Source organism: Lucilia cuprina, chromosome 5 (genome assembly GCF_022045245.1).
Source record: "Lucilia cuprina isolate Lc7/37 chromosome 5, ASM2204524v1, whole genome shotgun sequence".
NCBI classification, from domain to species: domain Eukaryota; kingdom Metazoa; phylum Arthropoda; class Insecta; order Diptera; family Calliphoridae; genus Lucilia; species Lucilia cuprina.
The window spans coordinates 51197745-51220648 of NC_060953.1; the positions used below are offsets into that span (position 1 = coordinate 51197745).

Consider the following 22904-nt stretch of genomic DNA (forward strand, 5'->3'; position numbering starts at 1 on the left):
GGAGCTGCAGTCCCTAAGACAATATGTCAACTTTAAATTCTAAACTCTTATTTGCATCCAAACTAACAACCCGGCGTCTGCAAATAACTGTTGTCGATCTATGAGAACAAATGTCAAGTGTTAGCCTGCCTTTGCGAAATGGAAGGCATCCCTACTGTGCACGTAACTTGGAATTAGGAACACCATCTAGACCTTAAACTCTTCTTTAGTAGCAGAGACTTCCTGGAGTATGCAATTGAAGCTTCATAGATGAACAGTGTATTAATGAGTGTCGTCCAAAACTGTTAAGTATGTGATGCAATCAATAGGATTGAATGCATGTGTTAGTTCTATATAAAATGCCACCGGGGAGACTAGACAAATATTAAGACGATACCATCTTCCTAACCGGACTCTTATTGCCGCCCTGTAAAACATGCCCTAATGTGCATAATGTGCATTGGAGCAAAATATGTATCTATAAAAAGAGCCTTTCCATAGTACTATTATGCAAATTGTTAAAGAAGAACTACAACTGCTCGGTAGAAGTCAGTTACGGGATTACTTTTTCAATCTCTTCATTAATTTTCTATATCAATACGATGACCGTCCGATCAAAAATCACAGTTATAGATAAATAAATAGATAGATAGATAGATAGATAGATAGATAGATAGATAGATAGATAGATAGATAGATAGATAGATAGATAGATAGATAGATAGATAGATAGATAGATAGATAGATAGATAGATAGATAGATAGATAGATAGATAGATAGATAGATAGATAGATAGATAGATAGATAGATAGATAGATAGATAGATAGATGAATATATAGATAGATAGATGAATATATAGATAGATAGATGAATATATAGATAGATAGATAGATAGATAGATAGATAGATAGCTAAAAGGAAAATTTCTTCTTAAATAATAAAAAAATAAAATTTTCCACATATTTTTGTTAAAATTTCACTCTTTAATTTATATTCGTTTTAAATTTTTCTTTTCTTCTTTTTATTTTTTACTATAATAATAATTATTATTGATGATATTCACACATAGGTAGACATAAATATTTAGAAATCTATTTGTTTTGTTTATTTTATGAAAATAAATAAAGAACATATAGTAATATTATATATATAAATTGTTTATATCATGTTGCAATTAAACTTTCACTTAAATTACTCTTCAAGAAATGTGTTAAAAATTCTAAGTAAAATTGTTTTTTTGAAATAAAACTTTTTTTTAATAAAATCTTAGCTTAAAAGTGAAAGTGTATGATGTTATGGGGAGGATGGAGTGGAGTGTTATTATATAATTTACATCTTAACTTAAAAATATAGACGACTTTTTTTTAATATGCTGGCTTTTAGTTTGAGTTTTTGTAATGGAAAAAAAGTACTTTTTAAGTATTTTTAAATAGTATTATGTATGTGTGTGTGTGGGACTGTACTTTTGAAAGGTACTAAGAAAAAAAAGGAAACAAAAAAACTCGTGGGCCTTTGAAAAAAGTTTTCGAAACAACATAAATTGCATAAAAGTACAACTTTTTTTTAAATTAAATTAAAATAAACGCTATGTTAAATTAGGTTTAAATTTCGATGTACGTTTTATTGGTTTCTATAACCAATTACGGCCACCACGTCATATGTTGTTTTCTTTTTTGGCATCTTCACTTTTAGCAGGTTCTTCACTTTCTGTTGTATCCACTAAAATAAAGAGAAAGAAACGTTTAATATTTAATTTTTTTGGTAACAAAATTATTTGAAAAAAATTGCTCACTTTTTTCTTTATCATCTTGAGCTTCGGTATTCTCTGTTACTTTACCATCTTTTTCTAGACGTGGCCTTTTCCTTTGACCCTTATAGGAACGTTGATCTCGTCGGCCGCCTTCTCCCTCATCTTCTGAATCGGAGAATTCATTATCGGGCACTATACGTTTATCTTTATCGGCCTGTGTTATGCGTTCATCTTTGTCGGCCTTATCTTCATCATCGGTCTCATCATTGATGGCATCTTCTGGTATGGTTTGTATTTGAACACCGGGGGCATGAGGTAACATACGTAAGTTTTCAAAAAGTCTAATAAATTTTGAAAAAAAAAAAAAAAAAATATTAAAAAATAGTTTTATTTTTAATTTTAATACCACTCACCTATTTCTGATTTTTTCCAAATATTCTGTAGTATTCTGATTTGTCATATTACTGGGACTGATGTGTAGTTTAAAATCGGGTCCGAAATATTCGAAATAATCATTATAGGGCAGTTCATTGGCAATTTCTACACCCAACGCTACTGATGTCTCATAAGTCCAGCAACGTGATACATTACGTATGGTATAACCACCACCGCCCACCATTAGGAACGGTAAATTGTATTTCTTAACAAAATCCACACAGCGTCCATGACCCTTAACGGTCAAATTAAAGCAACCCAAACGATCTCCTGTTAAAGAATCAGCACCACATTGTAAAACCACGGCAGCTGGTTGGAAAGTTTCCATTACTTTGGATATAATAGGTTGGAATATGGACTCGTAGGCTTCATCATCCATGCCATCACGTAAAGGTATATTGACAGCATAGTATTTACCCTTGCCCGCCCCAATATCACGTAAATCTCCTGTTCCGGGAAAATATTCACCATATTTATGGAAACTAACAGTCATGACACGATCAGTTGTATAGAAAGCCTCCTCCACACCATCACCATGATGTACATCAATATCAATATACAAAACACGCTGATGATACTTTAGTAATTCCAATATGCCCAAAACAATATCGTTAACATAGCAAAAACCAGATGCTTCTGATTTTTTAGCATGATGCAAACCACCACCCCAATTGATACAAATCTCTGAGGCCTGTTTATTAAGTTTAACAGCTGCCGCTACTGAACCACCGGCGGAAAGTTGACAGAACTCATAGAGACCATCGAAGACGGGACAATCTTCACCAACATTAAATCTTTGCATTTGTTTGTTGTATTCTGTCATGTTGTCCGGGCGTATGGAACGTAAGAAACGTACATATTCATCCGAATGGAATTTGGTCATTTCATCGGCTGTGGCTTTATGAGGACGCTAAAAAGGTATAGAAAGGAAAGAATTATAACACATGTTTTTTTATTTAGACTTAAAGTTGTAATGTTGAATTGAAGATTGGTGTTCCGGAATAGAAATTTTTTTGTTACAAAAACCGCTAGAAACGCTCAAACTTAATGAATATAGACTAGCAGTTTTAGACGATATTCATAAAGACACGATATATAGCTCTTATTGCAGACTGAACATAACCTTCATAACCATTCCCCGACAGCCGGTTATACGTACCGGAATGAATCGAAATTTTTCGGCCAAGGGCTGTCAACCACAGCAACAACAACTACACAGCTAATGTTGGTCAAATGTGTCAGTTTAGATGCAAAGAAGAGTCTTCAAGTCAATGTGGTGATATTGTCATATGGACTGCAGCTCCGGCAAACTATATTGCTAGCCACATTGACAGTGAGGCTTTGCAGATAACTTATTAACTAATGCTTCTGCAACTTTATAATCAGTCGGAGAGATGCTGCCATGTGGAAAAGACTTATATACGGACAAAGGAGTCTATTGTAAAAATATCAACTGCATTGCCGCCGGGGAGATACCGCCAAGTGGAAAAGACTTATTTTATATGGAAAAAGGAGTTTATACTAAAAATGTATCTTCCGGCTGTTCCGGCAACTACCTAAAGCCTACCTAGCCTTACTAAACTAAACACTGAAAGTAGCCCAAGCCATCTGGGCAATCGCCAAATACTACGGAACAGCCCAACTTTAACATCACACAGTTGGATGCTCCCCCGAGGCATGTCAGGAAGGACCTTCGTGTATACGAAGAGAGCATACGAAGTTATGTTCAGGATCCCTTAGATCGGACTTCGTATACAGCAGCTTTGAACGACATTCATAGAGACGCCTTCAATACCGCGGTTTCAAGTTACCGCATAAATGTCGTTCTTGGAGGTCGGCCACCGCCCATAGCAGAAGTAGAGAAGAACCTGCCGCGGAAAACAAGAGTTGCTCTGGCACAACTGAGATCGGGATGGAGCAACAGGCTCAACGCCTACTGCTCCCGCCTAGATCGTGCCGTCCCCATTATATGCCCATCTTGTGGACTGGGTCCCCATGATACCCACCACATATTCAACTGTCCAGCCCACCCTACTTCACTTAGCCCAATGGATTAATGGACTAACCCCATTGAAGTAGCCCAATTTCTTGGCTTGGACCTAAATACAGAACCCCCGGATTAAAATTGTATAGTTTAAGCTGTTACAACAACTACGGAACAGCCATTAGGAATTCAATGTGTCCAGTGGATTCCATACATAAACCTTAAACAAATCCTAAAACAAATTCTAAATGTATTCCTAGTTATTTAAAAAAAAATAAAATAAAAAAAAAACTTTTTTAAAATTTTCTTTGTACAATAACAACAATTTTTGCATTTGTCCATTCTATTCATATTCTACTTAGAATTTAAACACTAAAAACAACAACAAAATTTAAGTTTCACTAATACATGTATAATTTTGGCTCCAAATTTGACACAAAAATGTCAAAATCTACTTTAGTTTCAGTTAAAGTGGCAATTGCAACAGACGTGTTCGTGGTAAGCGGTAAATAAAATTAATAAAAAATCGGTTTAAAAGTTAAAAAAAATTAAGTAAAATTATTAAAAAATTGTTAAATAAACATTAATAAACAATATTCAAAAGTTTATTCAATGAAAAGTGTTCGGATAAAAGTGAAAATTTTGTTTAAAAAATTGCAAATTTCTTAGCTTTGTACTAAGAAAAGTTTGTAAAGTCTTTTCGTTGTTGTTGTTGGTTTTTCGTTATTCTTCTATTCGTTGTTTGCTGTTGCAAATTGCATTGGCCGGCCGGTTCGTTATTTTGTTTTCTTAGATCATTATTAAGTTTAGGTGTTTTTTTTATAAAAGAGCAAATTTATGAGAGAAAATAAAGAAAAGAGAGCAAGTGTGTTTATGTTAAAAAAAGAGAAAGTGTTTTGTAAAAAAGAGGAAAAGGAAACAAAGAAATATCTTTGTTTTTGCAAAAAAAGTATAAAAATAAAAAAAGTAAAAATGCTAATATAAAGAAATGCAAAATATGGCCTTTTTAAGAAAATAAGTATTAGATCTGGTTGTTTTGTTTTTTTTTTTTTTTTAGTGAGAGTGTTAATAAGAGAAAATATCTATGTGTGAATGTAAATGAAAAAAAAGTGTTTGTTAAGAAAAATTATGTTAAAAATAGGAAAAGAAAATAAAAATATCTTTGTTAATGTAAAAAAATAAGTAAAATAAGAAAAAAAGCTAAATTTATAAAAATATGAAAAGAAAATAGCTATGGCCTTTTTAAGTATATCTATTAATGTGTTAAATGTTTATAATAAAATAAAGTGAATGTGAAAATATTACTGATTTATAATTATACATAAACAAGCAACATAAATAATAAATGTAAGTTATTATTTTATAAAGTTATTCTAAGAATTAATATCTGCACAAATTTCTGAGTAAAAACTTACTTCTTGACCACTGTCACTAATGTTAAAAAGCCATCCTTCTATTATGTTACGTTTTAAGGTTTTTTTTTTATATAAAAATCAAGTTTTGGTGGGAAATAGAAATTATCACTGATATTCACTACTTTCTCAATTGAAGCGATATATAAGAATTTAAGGCCGATTTTAAGTTTTATATATAAAAATAAAGTTTTGATGGGATATATGAATGATTACAGATTTTCAGTATGTTCTCAATTGATGCCTAATTTAAGAATATACGAAAGATTTCTAGTTCTCATATAAAAATCTAATTTTGGTGGGAAACATGACCGATAACAAATTTTCACTATTTTCATAATTGAAGCATTATTTTAAGTTTATACAGCTGATTTTAGGTTTTCCATATGAAAATAAATTTTTGGTGGAAAATATGACTGATCACAGATATTTATTATTTTTTCAATTGTAGCATTATTTAATAATTTTCATTATTTACTCAACTGTTGAGTTATTTAATAATTTTCGGCCGATTTAAAGTTTCTCATATAAAAAATCGACTTTTAGTGATCAAGATTTTCACTATTTTTTTCATTTGTAGCGTTATTTACAGACTTACACCCGATCCGATCAAGTTTTGATGGATAATATGAGTGATTACAGATTTTCACTATTTTCTTAATTGGAAAGTTATTTATGAATCTAGCGCCGACTTTAAGTTTTTCATAGAAAAATCAATTTTTGGTGGTAAATATGAGTGGGAGGGTTGGTTACAATTGTACTTTTCTTAGTGCACTCGATCTTGAAAAGTACAATGTGTACACCAATGACCCATTATGTACAATTTTAAAATATGAAATTATTAAAATTATATTTTTATTTCTCATACTCGGAAGAGGATATTGTAATGAACCCTGGAATAGACAACAGACAACATTTAACAAAGAGAGTATTTTTTAGTTCTACTTTTTATCGATCTCTTGTCTATTCTTTGGAGTAGTATATGGGCTATTCTTTAGACTACACAATAATCTATAGTATTTAGTCTATCTTCAAGTCCAAAGAGTGACAATAGAATGTCTTTTGACCAGTCTATTGACTAGTCTTAAGATTAATCTATAGTTTTTTAACTACTTCAAACTAGAATTAGTCTTTGGACTAGTAAAAATACTCAAAATACTTGTTTATTATCTTGTTATAGACTAATCACCCATCTATTTTGTGGAATAGTTTATTGTTTTGTCATTAGACTAGTACATTGACTAATATAGTACAAATATTGATTAGTTTACTGAATGAAAAAGTCGATATAAAATGTTTTATTTCTACATTGATATAAATTTTTTAAAAACTTAGATTTAGTACAATCTAATATAAAAAAGTACAATTTGAAAATTTCATTTGTCATCGCTTACGAGTGATCACAGATTTTCACCATTTTCTCAATTAAATCGTTATTTTTAATGATAACAGATTTTCACTTTTTTCTTAATTGGAATGTTATCTAAGAGTCTTCGGTCGTTATGTGTCAAAGTGAAATGGTCAGTATGCCTAATATTTTCATAGAAATTACTTATTTTTTAAAAATTACTCAATACAAATAGAATCCTTTGCATACCATAGTAATATTATTCTTTATTTACTCTACCAATACATAAGTAATGCTTAATCAAATTTGTTATATTTAATTGATTCAGAGATTGATGCTGCATTAATTCATATTTGAAAATGCAAAACATTTATTTTAATCAAATAGTCAAGAATGTAAGAGTCCATAAGAAATGTCCATAATATAAGTTTTTTTTTTTTAACAACAATGAATATATCAGCTTCTATCTCCTTATAAGACAAGATAAGAACTAAAATCATGTGTCTTTTATTCTATACTACATATATTTTAATAATATTGGTCAAATACCCACCTTAAAGTATACTGAGTCTATTTTATGTCCGTCCGTCCATGTTAAACTTGTAATTAAACTACAGGTGGCAATTTCTGAGATAATGCAAAGAAATTTGGTACATTATTTCACGTAGCCCCATACAACTGAACGCGCCGAATTGCGCTTTTAAGTTTATAATTATGTTTAATATTCAATACTAGCCTTGATGGCCCTCGTGAACACTACACTGAAAATAATTCTACTTACATAAATTTCCATTTTTCTATAGAGACCATAATTAAGCAATAGATTATGGGTCATACGTATGCGATGAGGTTTCATGGGATGACCCTGACCATAATAGTAATTGCCAATATCACCTAAAAACAACAAAAACATATTATTAATAATTTATAAAAAAAAACAATAATTAAAGAAATATTTTACAAAATATAAATATTCATTAAAAATAAAAAAAATTCTTAAACAAAATAACATATAAAACAAACAATTTAGATTTTTAATAATTTAAATCGAGAGTACCTTCAGCGTCATACTTGAAAAAATACCCACAAGATACTTTTTACTACAACTGCGAACATTCAGAAATATTTTATTATCAAACACGAAGACGCGCGCAACAACAACAATACAAGTAGTGTTGTTATTTTCTTCTCAACATGTACATTGAAGTATGAAACACAACAAATAAAAGAACACGTCTTAATACGGTCGTTCTAGCACATACACAAAAAGTGTGCTGTTAAACAAAAGCCGCTGGTACAGTCGAAATAAATGAAAAAATTTTAACCGAAAAAAAACATGAGAATTTTTACAAATTTTTCTTTTTTTCTCAAGAATTTTATTTTTTTTAAAAATTTACACAATTTTAAAAAATTTCTTTAGAATTTTTTATAAATTTCTTAATTTTTTATTTAATATAAAATTTTAAAAAAATAAACATTTACTTACTGTCATAATAGTAACAAACTCTTTTCTTGGTAGCCGACTGCATTTTGTTTGTTGTCTACGAAAAAAACTGTGTTTTCTTTTCAATTAATAATTTCTCTTATTTATTAAACTAATTTAATTTATTTCTTTTTTTAATTACTCTATAAAACACCCAAATTATTTCACGTTTTTCCTAAATTTATTTCAAGTGCTTAAGAAAAGCGCGTCTTTACTGGGCGAATTATGTTTAGAAATATTTATTCTTTTTTCGTTTTTGACTTTATACGAATGGCGATGTAAAAAGAGAATAGTCAATTAATCATATACAAAGTGAAGTTGGCTGCAGTTATGGTAACATACGTTTTCAACAGGGTTGTATTTTTGCAATTGAAAACAATTTATAGTTGGCAATATACAGGGATTAAAAAAAACAGATTTATGGTAATCATAACAACACTACACATTAGGGTGGTATAAATCGACTTTGGAATAATCGAACAATCGACTTTTGTCGAAAAAAGTCGAAGTCGTCTATTTTGTTCCAAATAGTCGAAAAGTCAAAAAGTCGAAAATAGTTGAAAAGTCGAAAAAAAGACAAAAATAGTTAAACAGTCGAAAATAGTTAAAAATCGAAAAAAGTCGAAAATCGTCGTCAAGTCTGAAATAGTAGAAAAGTTAAAAATAGTCGAAAAGTCAAAAATAGCCAAAAAGTCGAAAAAAAGTCAAAAATTCGAAAAAAGTAGCAAAGTCGGAAAAAGTCGAAAAGTCGACTTTTAACTAACTAAAAAAGTCGAAAAGTTGACTTTTAACTAAATGCAAAAAGAAGTCGACTTTTACCTAAACTCAAAAGTTTCCTAGTGTAAACCCGCACTAATCGAGTCAATTTAAAAGTCGATTAATTTATTCCTCTCCGTCAAGCATTGAACAAATTAAAGACAGCAGACTACTAAATGCAATCTGTAAAAAATAAGAAACACCCATATTCATAAATTAAATTCATCATAAATAACTTCATCATAAATAACTTCAAAGTAAATGTGAATCCTCCTTTCAAGATAGAAATAAAATGATAGTGAGGAAGGTCTTATACGTTTGTGCTGATGTTTGCAACACCCAAAAATATTAGCTTTACACCCAAAATTAAGTATACCAATCGGCTTAGAATTACTTTTTGGGTCGATTATGCTATGCCCGTCTGCGTGTTCTTGTAAACCTCCACGCTACAGGTAGTATTTTTACATGTAGTTTGATGATAGCCCATTGCAAATTGTTTAATAATTTTAATCAATTTGCTGCCAACCTATCACGATTAAATTCTGCATAAATAACTTTAACGTAAAAGTAAAAAAGAACTTCAAAAGAAGCGAAAAAGAAGTAGAATTTACTCCGTGGAAGTACTGAAAAAGATCTTAAGAAGTAATGCTTTCAACATAAGCTTATCATAGGAGGGATGTTCTTTTTATTTGATTCTAAATTCACTACTCCATTTTAAACAAAAATTTATCCTTTTTCATAGGTAAACAAATTTACTAAGTGTTATTTTGGAAGTGGCGATAAATGTAATTCTTTTGGAAGTATTTCGTTTATCCCCAGTATAACCCCTCTTAAAGAAGATCCCTTTTTTTGTCATTAATAATTCAAATATTTCTGAATCAATTTAAGAAACAAATAAAGTACTTTATTGTTATAAAACACCATATTTTTAACATACTCACTGGTGTAGGTTATCGAATGCTCGGTGATGCCTGATATACATTCATACTTGTTTTATAATTGAATATGTATTATTAGGGTTCCATAGTTGAAACGAAAAGTCGACTTTTCGACTTTTTGCATATAGTTAAACGTCCTCTTTTCGACTTTTTTCTAGTGTTCTATAGTTGAAACAAAAAGACTACTTTTCGACTTTTTGCATTTAGTTAAAGGTCGGCTTTTTACATTTTATTTTTATTTTTTCATTTAATTAAAAGTCGACTTTTAGATTTTTCGACTTTAAGTATTTTATAAATAGTCGACTTTTCTACTTTTTTGACTTCTCGAGATTTTTCGACTTTTCTCGACTATTTTTTGATTTTTTCCGACTATTGTAGAGTTTTTGACTTTTTTCCACTTATTTAAAATTTTTCGACTATTTTTGACTTTTTTCTACTATTTTCGAGTTTTCGCCTTTTTCCGACTTTCTTCAACTATTGTAGAGTTTTTACTTTTTTTTTGCACTTATTTACAATTTTCGACTATTTTTGATTTGCGAGTTTTCGACTTTTTTTCGACTATTCTTTGACTTTTTCGAGTTTTTCCGACTGTTGTAGAGTTTTTGACGTTTGTTCCACTTATTTAAAATTTTCGCCTATTTTTGACATTTTTCTACTATTTTCAAGTTTTTGACTTTATCCGACTTTTTCCAACTATTTTAGAGTTTTTAACTTTTTCCACTTTTGGACTATTTTTGGCTTTTTTCTACTATTGTCGAGTTTTCGCCTTTTTCCGACTTTTTTCGACTATTGTAGAGTTTTTGACTTTTTTCCACTTATTTAAAATTTTTGACTATTTTTGATTTTCGAGTTTCCGACCTTTCGATTATTTTTTTTTTACTTTTTCGAGTTTTTCCGACTGTTGTAGAGTTTTTGACGTTTTTTCCACTTTTTCGAGTTTTTCCGACTGTTGTAGAGTTTTTGACGTTTTTTCCACTTTTTCGAGTGTTTCCGACTGTTTTTGATTTTTTTCTACTATTTTCAAGTTTTCGACTTTATCCGACTTTATCCGATTATTTTAGAGTTTTTACTTTTTCCACTTTTAGACAATTTTTGTCTTTTTTCGACCTTTTCCTAATTTTCGACCTTTTTCCACTTTAATTTACAAATTCGACTTTTTTCATAAACGATAATAATAGTCGACTTCTACTTTTTTCGACAAAAAGTCGATTGTTGGATTATTCGAAAGTTGATTTAAAGAACCCTATGTTTTATTATAATTTAAGCGATTTCTTATTATGTTGGATATTTAAAAATCCAGTCTGGCAGCTTTAGAGCTATTCCAACAAAAAAAAAAAAGAGAGAGAATAAAACAATTGTTTACTTTATTTCGCCGCTAATAAACGAATAAGAAAAACAAAAAGGAATATAAATAAAAACACAAAATGGCCGGTGTAAAGAAAAAGCGAAAAACTTACACACACAGAGTAGTAAAATTAAGTATTTAAAAGATATTTATGAATTAAAAGTAAACACTCTTGAAAGAAACTAAACATTTTAAAAGAAATATTAAATATTGTGATTAGTTATCCTTATAAAAATCTATCAAAATGGCAATATTTTAATAAATTTATAGAAATATTACAACAGAGTTGCTTATTTGGGTAACAGTAATAAAATTACAAAAACAGAGTTGCTTATTGCTGTAAGGTTTTGCGGCGATTTTGTTTCCTTTCGTCGTTCAGTCTGGTTGGTGCGGTTCGTGTGTGAAGAATTTTTTCCTCTTCAAAAAAAAAAAGATTTTTTTATATAGACGATAGTTAATTTAAAAAAAAGAAAGATAATCTATATCTATAGAGAAATTACAGAAAAAATCTAACTGTTAATTAATATTAATTAAATTAATTGATGAAAAAAAATATAAGAAAACATTAAAAGTTTCTCTTGAAAAAAAAAAAGTATTGAGCAGAGTGCGTGTGTGTGTGTGAAAAAGTAAGTGTTAAAAGAATGGTTTAAAAAAAGCAAGAAGCAGAAAATAAATAGTTAATAAATTATAATAAAAAGATGTTATTAAAACATGTGAAAAAAATATTAATTGATGAAAATTTAATACTTGAAAAAGAAACGAAAATTTAAAAATTAATAAAAGAAAACATGAAAAAATGTTTTAAATTTTTTTTTTAATTAAAAGAAACATAATTTGTTTAATAATTTTTTATATATAAAAAAACCTACTATTTTTGTACAAAAAAGAGATAAAGTGTTTGTGAGTATGATTTTGTGCAAGAGAGGGTTTTATGTGTGTAGGAAGGCGGAGACCCCGACTTGAGTTTAATTAATAAAAATGTTTTTTTTTCTTTTAAGTTTTTTCTTAAATTATTTTCAATGTCTGCTGGTTTTTTTCTGTTCTTTAAATCTTTAATTTTTTATTTAGTTTATTTTCTAGTTTAGTTTTTTTTTGTTTAATTTTCTTATTTTCTTTGTCCTCTTGTTGACTTTTTTCCTTTTTTTTCTTTGATTATCTTTTGTATGTTGTGTTTTTTTCTGTATTTAGTTTGTCTGTTATGCTGCTGCTGCTGCTAGTTGTTGTTGTTTTCATGTTATTCCTGCTCAGAGATGGAAAATTCAATACTATTTAAATTTTGTATATTTATATCAAAAAATTGGGGATGTGATATACTTATTTCGTTATTTGTTTGTAATACACTCGAAATATTGATCGTAGATTTATTAAAGTGAAAATATTAAACGTCCTCATTCTTAGACTTTAGATCCTTTTGTCCGTTCGTCTGATAACCTGCGAAAATGATTGGAGTATATAATCCCATAAGGTAATCCTAAAACTACTCTCTTGTAATAATTATTGGACTACATGATCCATGTTGTAGTCCTATGTAATGCAGGCATTTTGCGGTTCATGCCATCCCATAATATTAGCAAGGAAGTAGTTTTGGGATAAATCCAATGTAATGCATGTGTATTTTACGTGGTCCTCATCTAAAACATAACAATGTTAAATGGAGTAGGTTTTATTAGTTTTTGTCCAGTCCTAGTCCTTTCAGGAATACTCTTTACACGCCTGTAGTCTAAATTTTAGCAGGATAGTGCCTAAACGAAAGGATCTAAAGGTCATACATAAATCGCTTATATGCAAGTTCTCAAATCTTTAATTTAGAACGGTCAATTGACTAGTAAAAAACTGGTCAAATTTCCATTGACTAGTCAAAAGATTAGTCCAGTCTGGAGGCTAGATAATTGGCTATTAAATATACAATGAGTATATTACGTAGTCCTCACCTAGGACATTACAATGTTAAATAGAATATATTTTTTCCAAAAGTTATTTGTATTAGCTTTGCGCCAGTTATAGTCATTTCAGGAATACTCTTTAGACGCGTGTAGTCTAACATTTTGCAGTGTAGTGTCTGAACGAAATTATCTAATGGTCTGAATTTCTTTGTTCACATAAATTGCTTATATGTAAGTTATCTTTGGTTTTCAAAACTTTTCTTTAGAACGGTCAATTGACTAGTAAAAAACTGATCACATTTCCATTTCCATTTCTTTCAGCAATACATTTTACTCGCATGTAGTTAAAATTTTTGCAGGGCACTGCCTAAACGTTTCTTTCGATCTAAACGTCTGAATTTTTTTCATATATAAATTGCTTTTGTTTATGTACTCTTTTCTAAACGACTTGCTTCTTTGGAAGTCGTTATTTTTACTAGGATTCAATAGACTAATCGGTATACTAGACCGTAAACTAATTTATAGACTTTTCAATTATGTTTTTCCTAGACTAGTGAATAGGCTAATGTTAAGACTATTTAATAAATCAATTAATAAACTAGGCTTTTTGCTAATACACTACTCAAAAATAACCAATGTAGAATATTTCATATGCTATAAATATATGGTTGTTAGATCTTACAACGTTGGCAATAAAATGTGCAGAAAATGTTTAATAACAGTGTCAACTTAAAAATGTTGTTTTGCAATTTGTCAGTAATGCTTTTTCTAATAATGTTGCAAAAGAAAAATTTTATGTTGGGATGACTCTTAGACATTTTACAGACAATGTACTACTATAGTGAACTTTTCCATATACTTATCAATAGACAAATCCTAACGCTAGTTAATAGATTTTTTAATGAAGTATGGGCTAGGTCAGTCAATAGTCCTTGGATTACTCAAAGACTAGCTCATATATTAGTCCATATTAGCCCAGTAGCTTATAGTCGTATCCGTTATCTAGTTAGTAAACTATTAAACAGAAGAGTTCAGATATAAAGTTTACAGACCATTTCATGGATTATTCCATAGAATAGTCTAGTCCCTAGACTACTAATTGGACTAATCCACCTACTAGTCAATAGTTCATTAATGGCTTAAAAGACTAGTGAATAGAGTATAGATATATCGGTTTGGATTTCTCAAAGACTTGTTCACATACTAGTCCATATTAGCCAAGTAGCTTATAGTCGTATCCATTATCTAGTTAATAACTATTGAACAGAATAATTCAGATATAAAGTTTACATACCATTTTATAGATTATTCCATAGAAAAAGTCTAGTCCCAGTAAAGACCAGTAAATGGACTTATTCACTTACTAGTCAAAAGTCCTTAAATGACTCAAAACACTAGTCAATAGATCACCAAATTTACTATTCCTTAGACTAGTTATTGAAATAAAATTTCCATTTTCCATTCCTGTTTCTGAATTTCTTTTATTTCTTTTTGTACTTTATTACATTCTCTATTTTCCTTATTTATTATTTTCCTATCCATAAAACAGGCGAAATATTACACATGTTACGTTGTGTGTATTGAATTAGCAACATAGTAGTTTTTCGTTTTATGTTGCTTCTCTTCCTTCTTTTTCTGTTGTTGTTGTTGTTGCTATTTTTTATATGACCACTTTGACGTTTTCGTTCGTTAACATTACTGGCTTTAAATGTTTGTTGTTGTTATCGTTGAGCTCCTGTTTTGTCTGTTCAGTTGTACAAAATTTTATTTTCGTTAAATTTTTTTTTTTTGTTCACTTTTTTTCTTTTTGCGTGTCGTCATCATTTGCCACCTTTAAAAACCACCACCTCCATCATCATCATTATTATCATTCTTATTGTCATTATGATTAGCAACAAAGAACAAACGTAATCGTTGAAATTTACCGTTATTTTAACTTACCCAAAAAAATTTCTTTCCTTATTTTCATTTATTTATGTTTTATATTTTCTTAGGTGTCTGCACCTCGCCCACTATGTATGTTTATTACTATTATACTGACATTATTGTTGTTGTTAATTTTCTTACCCACATACTTGTTTTTTTTTTTTTTAAACATAAATTCACTCTCCTTCTCTTTTTATCATTCTCTCAGCATTTTACATACTCATAAAGAAATATAATGTAACTGTTCACCCTCTTCCACCCAAAAAATATGTTTGTTATTATTATTGTTTTTTTCTGGTACAACAACAACAAACCACCTTAATATGTATGCATATTTATAGTCGGAGATTTTACTTTTTTCTACCGGTGTATTTTATACTTTGTTTAGTTGTTTTTAAGGATTTATTTTTATATTTTTTTTATAAATTCTCATTGTCCTTTATTAAATGCATACATATACTCTTCACAAACATTTATCTCTTTGCATTTGTTGTTGTACCTTTAATTAATACTAATAATTATGTGCTAATTTTTGTGTTCTGTTACAGATACACTTTTTTTACGAAAATTTCAACAATATTAACTTAAAACTTTTTTATAGAAAATAAAAAGCAAAAGAAAAAAGTGTTCAATTGATAAACAAAAAAATTTTCTATTATCTAAATATAAACATAAACAAATAACAAAGAAAATTTAATTAAATAAATGGATTAATTTTATTGAAAATAAAAACAGCAAAGGTATGTTAAAGGAAATAAATTGTTCAAAGAAATTTAATATATAATAGAAGTAAAAATGTTTTATCACGCATTACCGATCATATGACACTCTACACTAAAAGTTAGTTTAAAACAAGTATAAATGTATAGTCGGGCATAGCCGACTATATGATACCTTACACTAGTCAGTTTGTTAAAAATAAGGATTATGTGAAAAAGCATTTAATTCTAATTCTAATCTTTAGTCTAATCTATAGTCTAATCTATAGTCTAGTCTATAGTCTAGTCTATAGTCTAGTCTATAGTCTAGTCTATAGTCTAGTCTATAGTCTAGTCTATAGTTTAGTCTATAGTCTAGTCTATAGTCTAGTCTATAGTCTAGTCTATAGTCTAGTGTATAGTCTAGTCTATAGTCAAGTCTATACTCTTGTCTATAGTCTAGTCTATAGTCTTGTCTATATTCTAGTCTATAGTCTAGTCTATAGTCTAGTCTATAGTCTAGTCTATGGTCTAGTCTATGGTCTAGTCTATAGTCTAGTCTATAGTATATCCTTATAATATCTTTATAAATGTTGGTAGAGGAATTTTCGTTTACTTCAAAGTTATTTTTGTAGAATTCAAAAGTGTTATTAGTATTTATAGGTGAATAGGCCCGATTATTTCCAAAATCGGTTATGTTATTAAATGTTCTATAAAACTAAGTTTTGCCGATTTTTGTTGACATAACAGAAAATTTAACTTAATTTTTAGCCCAAATTCTCTATTCGGGGGGTACGCTTATATGGGGGCTAGGAGAAATAATGGACCGATTTTATCCTATTTCAATAGGCTTGGTCCTTGGGTCAAAAAATGAGTGTGTGCCAAATTATCTTGAGAATTGGGACCTGTAACTTGCGCACAAGGTTTACATAGTCAGCCAGCCAAACGGACGGACATAGCTTAATCGTCTCAGAAAAAGATTCTAAGCAGATCTACTTTAAGGTGTAGGGTATAAAAATCATATTTTTGGTTATACTTTATTCACGAAATCCTTTTGAAGCATTTAAGGGCATCATGTTATCAGAGATTTTTAAGCCCTCAAGTTTCTTTAAAAAACATTGATTTCATTCATTCAACAGTTTAAAACATTTGAAAGTTTGAAAATATTATAAAATTTTTTTAAATTTCACTAAATTTTTATATAAAAAATATGTTTTCTATAATATTATTTTTTTCTTTTTTGTTTAACTCTTTAATTTATTATAATCACACAGAGTCAACAACTCGAATCTATTCATATTTATTTCAATCCACAAATTGTTGTACTAATAAAATCTATGAAAATGTAATAAAAATATATATACACACAGACATTAATAACAATAAAAAAAATTAAAAAAAGAGAAAAATATTATATGTAAAATGTTTATAACAAACCAGTGCGTCGTAATAAACTTTAATGGTTCATTTGTAAATTGTGTACACGAGCATACATCCATCCATATGTACGAGCTGATAACAAGATTGATCAATATTTTTTTCTTTTTTTATGTGAAGAACGAGGAGTTACAGGGGCATACAAATTATATGCAACAGTGTGTAGTGATTTCGATTTTCTTTTTATACATTTTCAAATGCTATTATGGATTAGAATCTGTAATTTGGTTTAAAAATAAATATACATATGAAGCTAACATAAAAATTGATGGCAACTTTTATTTGAAGAAAAGATAACTAGAAGGGAACAAGAAGAGAAACATTATTGAAAGAGAACTAGAAGAGGACTAAAATAGAACTAGAACAGGACTAGAACAGATATAGAAAAGAACAAGAACAGAACTAGAACAGAACTTGAACAGAACTAAAACAGATATAGAAAAGAACTAGAAAAGGACAATAACAGAAACATTATTGAAAGAGAACTAGAAGAGGACTAAAATAGAACTAGAACAGGACTAGAACAGGACTAGAACAGGACTAGAACAGAACTAGAACAGAACTAAAACAGATATAGAAAAGAACTAGAAAAGGACAATAACAGAACTAAAACAGAACTAGAAACGAACTAGAAAAGAACTAGAACAGAACTAGAACAAAACTAGAACAGAACTAGAGCAGAACTAGAACAGAACTTGAACAGAACTAGAACAGAACTAGAACAGAACTAGAACAGAACTAGAACAGAACTAGAACAGAACTAGAACAGAACTAGAACAGAACTAGAACAGAACTAGAACAGAACTAGAACAGAACTAGAACAGAACTAGAACAGAACTAGAACAGAACTAGAACAGAACTAGAACAGAACTAGAACAGAACTAGAACAGAACTAGAACAGAACTAGAACAGAACTAGAACAGAACTAGAACAGAACTAGAACAGAACTAGAATGGAACTAGAACAGAACTAGAACAGAACTAGAACAGAACTAGAACAGAACTAGAACAGAACTAGAACAGAACTAGAACAGAACAGAACTAGAACAGACATACATTGACAAAAGTTGACAAACTAAAAAAAGAAAGTATTTGTTATCTCTAACAAAATTTTAGATAATCTTAATTAGTGAAATATAAAAATTATTTACATTGTAATCAATACCTTTGTAAAAAAACTCCCTTTTTAGACATTTATATTTTTATTACCTATTCGAAGTACTTTATTCTAGATAACCTCAATAATATTTGGAGATAATTTTCTCTTTAGTGTTTAGTTATTTTTCTTGGTTTCATTTTATTTTCATAAATAAATTAATGAACTTTTGTTTACCCCCAACAGCTAATGATATTTAACACTCAAAAAAGCACGCCGCTATTAATATTTAGTAGGAGGAAAAGAACTGGTAGTAGTTCTAAGTCAACCAAATTACTAAACATTTTTTTCAACTTTATAGTGGCAAACAGTAGTATCAAATTATAAAAAAGAAAAAAGGGCGCAATTTTAAGAATTAATATAGAAAAAGTTTTTTAAATAATAAAATTGGAGATAAACTGATATTGTTTAATAGGGACTATCGGTCCAAAAAGATTAGTTTGTTAACAGTAAAAAGTGAAAGTGTTTACCTCAAATAATAGAAATTTCAAAAGTAAAACTATATTGAAAAGTAAATAAATAATGAAAAATTTTAAATTTTAAAGTTTAATTGCTGCCAACTACTGTCTTATTTGTTATTACCAAATTAGGTAGGGATAACAAAATTATGAAAAACGTATGAGAACAAATCACTAAAAATTCTAAATATTTTACTATTCATTTATTTACTTTGTAAATGTTTTCCAGATTCAATTAATTTTTACAGTACGTTTCTTGATTTCTTTTCTACAGAAAATAATAGAATAAAATATATTTTTTATTTTTTATATTTTTCCCATTTAAAAACTCATAATAAGTATTTCTATACGTTTGTTGCATTTAATGAAAAATAATTAGTATTCTCGAGAGTTTATTACTAATTGAGAAAAGCTCATAGATTAATGAGTTATATTAAGTTCATTAATTTGTTGCGGAATCATTTGCTGATTTTAAAAGTTTTTTCTTTAACTTTGAGTCTAGAATATTAATTAAAAGGGGAAAAATAATGTGTATGAAGATTTCATTTAATATTGTGTCAGTTATGTTTGCTGCAAAAGAAGCAGACAACAGGTTGGGTTAATGTAAATGAACTGAACTAGAACTGAACTAGAACTGAACTAGAACTGAACTAGAACTGAACTAGAACTGAACTAGAACTGAACTAGAACTGAACTAGAACTGAACTAGAACTGAACTTGAACTGAACTAGAACTGAACTAGAACTGAACTAGAACTGAACTAGAACTGAACTAGAACTGAACTAGAACTGAACTAGAACTGAACTAGAACTGAACTAGAACTGAACTAGAACTGAACTAGAACTGAACTAGAACTGAACTAGAACTGAACTAGAACTGAACTAGAACTGAACTAGAACTGAACTAGAACTGAACTAGAACTGAACTAGAACTGAACTAGAACTGAACTACAACTGAACTACAACAGAACTAGAACTGAACTAGAACTGAATGCTGATCTAGTGCTCCTTTTCAATTTCTTTTTAGTCCTATTATATTCCAAGTCTACTTTTGTTCTATTACATATTTGAGTTACATTTCATTTTATTCATCCTAATTTCTATATGATTATTGGTTTAGATAAAGTTTGTTTAAATCGAAAAAAATCTATAAATATACACAAATTTACTTCAACAAAATGTATTTTTCACTTAGATTGTTTTCCTGTACATCTTTTCCTAGCATTATTTTCCATTTGTGTTATTAAAAGAAAAATAGAAAAAATTCAACTTGAAGTTGTGGGATGTTTTAGCTGCTTCTGCCTGTGTATTTACACTTAACACCTTTTGGTGGCATAATGTTAGAGAAATACTTGTTAAAAATTTTTGTTTATTTAAATTGTTTTAAGAGGATTTCTATTTATTTATGTATTTTGTGTGTTTCTATAAAGTATCCAATATTATTTACATTTACAACTACATTTACAAAAGTAGCATAGTTATAATAAATTTTCTCTATGGTAAATACATTTAACTTTTAAATGTGTTATACATAGCTATTATACTGTTTATTTATGTATGTTTGTAAATCTATTTGTAACTCCTTTATTTTATTATATGTAAGCACATCGAGATGTGTTCTATTATTATTATTTTTTTGCTTCTTACACTTTTTAGTTTCTTCTATTTATTGTTAAATATTTATAAATTTCAATTGCCAATGGCAACATTTATTTTAAATATAAAAACTTTTTTGTATTGTGTTGACGACGTCCATCCATCTATCCTTGGCTAGATGTAAGTTAGTCTTGTTTGTCTGTCGGTCTGCCTTGCAGTGTGTCGTCTCTTGGTTGCTGTTTGGTTAATGTCAATAGAGTTGTTTTAACAATGTTGTTATTTTATATGCATTTACAGTAGTGGCTGAAGAAGTAGTTGTGGTGGTCAATGCAGTTGAATAATATTGAGGTTTCTAGTAGGGTTGTTTAGTAAATTAAGTTTAATTTTATGAAAATGTTTTAGCTCTGTTGTAATTCTGTTCTAGTTCTGTTTTGTTTAAGTTTTGTTCTAGTTCTGTTCTAGTTCTGTTCTATTTCTGTTCTAGTTCTGTTCTAGTTCTGTTCTAGTTCTGTTCTAGTTCTGTTCTAGTTCTGTTCTAGTTCTGTTCTAGTTCTGTTCTAGTTCTGTTCTAGTTCTGTTCTAGTTCTGTTCTAGTTCTGTTCTAGTTCTGTTCTAGTTCTGTTCTAGTTCTGTTCTAGTTCTGTTCTAGTTCTGTTCTAGTTCTGTTCTAGATCTGTTTTAGTTCTGTTCTAATTATGTTCTAGATATGTTCTAATTCTGTTTTAGTTCTGTTCTAGATCTTTTTTAGTTCTGTTCTAATTGTGTTCTAGATATGTTCTAGTTCTGGTCAAGTTCTGCTCTAGTTTCGTTCTAGTTCTCTTCTAGTTCCGTTGAAGTTCAGTTCTATTTCACTTCTAGTTCTGTTCTAGTTATGTTGTAGTTGTGTTCTAATTCTGTACTAGTTCTTCTCTAGTTCATTTAAATTTCTGTTCTAGTCCTGTTCTAGTTTTATTTTAAATCTGTTCCAAATCAAATTTTGTTCTTAGTATTTCGTATTATTCCTTTACATCCTTAGAGTATTACACCCCCTCTCTTTGCCTACTTTACAGCTTGCTATTCTATTGTACTCTTAATATTGACTTTCCATTACTTCTTGTTTATGTTATAAAACGAAGAATGAATGTCCTTCTCTACTCACATTGATTAAAGGATTTTATTTTCTAAAAGCCAATTGTCTTACTAATCCCTCAATTCATTTATTCTGTTATTTATTACAACAAAAGATGAGTTTTAACTTTAAGTATTTTCCTCACAGCCATTATTAAAGGTATATACAACAGAAAAAACAAACAAAGTAGAAATCATATAAAATTAAATCTTTAGCAAAAATTAACACATCATTGGTGAAATATTGTCATCACTTAACTGATATTTTATTCAAATACATATAAGATAAAAATGCCATAGATTTATTTTTGTTTCGATTATAATTGGCAAAAACTTTTAAATATAAAAAAATGTTAGTAATGAAATATTAAACTTTCACCATCGATGTATTTATTATGTCTTAAATGTTAAATCTTTTTTATTGTTGCTCATATTTATTCTACTTATTTCAATATTTTTAATTAAGTACAACAAAGGTATTTTGTATGTGTGTTTTGTACTCTTTAAAAATTTATGCAAAAAAACCTGAAACTTTTAATAAAATTAAAAGTTGCAAATTGTTTTCATTTTACTACTGCAACATTTCCAACACGACTCCAATGCATGTGGGAACATTGTACAATGTACGAGTGAACAGAATTTAACTTATTGCTTTGTGAATTGTGTATCAGTGTTCATTCAGGAAAACTGAGGGTAGATAGAGAATTTTTCAAATTAAAAATGGAGATAGGGAACCATTTATTTAGTTGGTCAAGAGCAAAAGTTCAGTGAACCTAGAAATACTGTTTATTACTAATTCATGGGTAAATAAGCATGTTGTTAATTTAGTGATCTACCTATTACATAGCAGAATTCTTGTAATATATTAGTTCAGTTAGTTCAGTTAGTTCAGTTCTAGTTCAGTTCTAGTTCAGTTCTAGTTCAGTTCTAGTTCAGTTCTAGTTCAGTTCTAGTTCAGTTCTAGTTCAGTTCTAGTTCAGTTCTAGTTCAGTTCTAGTTCAGTTCTAGTTCAGTTCTAGTTCAGTTCTAGTTCAGTTCTAGTTCAGTTCTAGTTCAGTTCTAGTTCAGTTCTAGTTCAATTCTAGTTCTGTTCTAGTTTTGTTCTGTTCTAGTTCAGTTCTAGTTCAATTCTAATTGAGTTCTAGTTCAGTTCTAGTTTAGTTCTAGTTCACATCTAGTTCAGTCCAGTTCCAGTTCAGTTCTAGTTCAGTTC

The 22904-nt window shown here is 29.1% G+C and overlaps 2 protein-coding genes across 4 annotated transcripts in view; one reads left to right on the forward strand and one right to left on the reverse strand.

The window, feature by feature from the left end:
* Nucleotides 1–978: 978 nt before the first annotated feature.
* On the reverse strand, nucleotides 979–8655 carry LOC111678592 (histone deacetylase HDAC1). The gene is made up of 5 exons (XM_046950931.1): nucleotides 8397–8655; nucleotides 7692–7804; nucleotides 2145–3076; nucleotides 1774–2072; nucleotides 979–1700 (listed from the first exon to the last, which is right to left on the reverse strand). The coding sequence occupies exons 1-5, from the start codon at nucleotides 8437–8439 to the stop codon at nucleotides 1636–1638; spliced, it is 1452 nt and encodes a 483-aa protein (XP_046806887.1). The 5' UTR covers nucleotides 8440–8655; the 3' UTR covers nucleotides 979–1635.
* A 3143-nt stretch (nucleotides 8656–11798) lies between these two features.
* Nucleotides 11799–22904, forward strand: part of LOC111677239 (tyrosine-protein kinase Src64B) — a 54582-nt gene continuing 43476 nt past the window's right edge. Inside the window, exon 1 of one of the 3 annotated variants that reach the window (XM_046950928.1) lies at nucleotides 11799–12058. The gene's annotated coding sequence lies outside the window, so the exon portion shown is untranslated. Of the gene's footprint in view, nucleotides 12059–12282; nucleotides 12333–15918; nucleotides 15982–22904 lie in introns of those variants that run through there. The other 2 variants (XM_046950930.1, XM_046950929.1) reach the window with 2 other exon arrangements.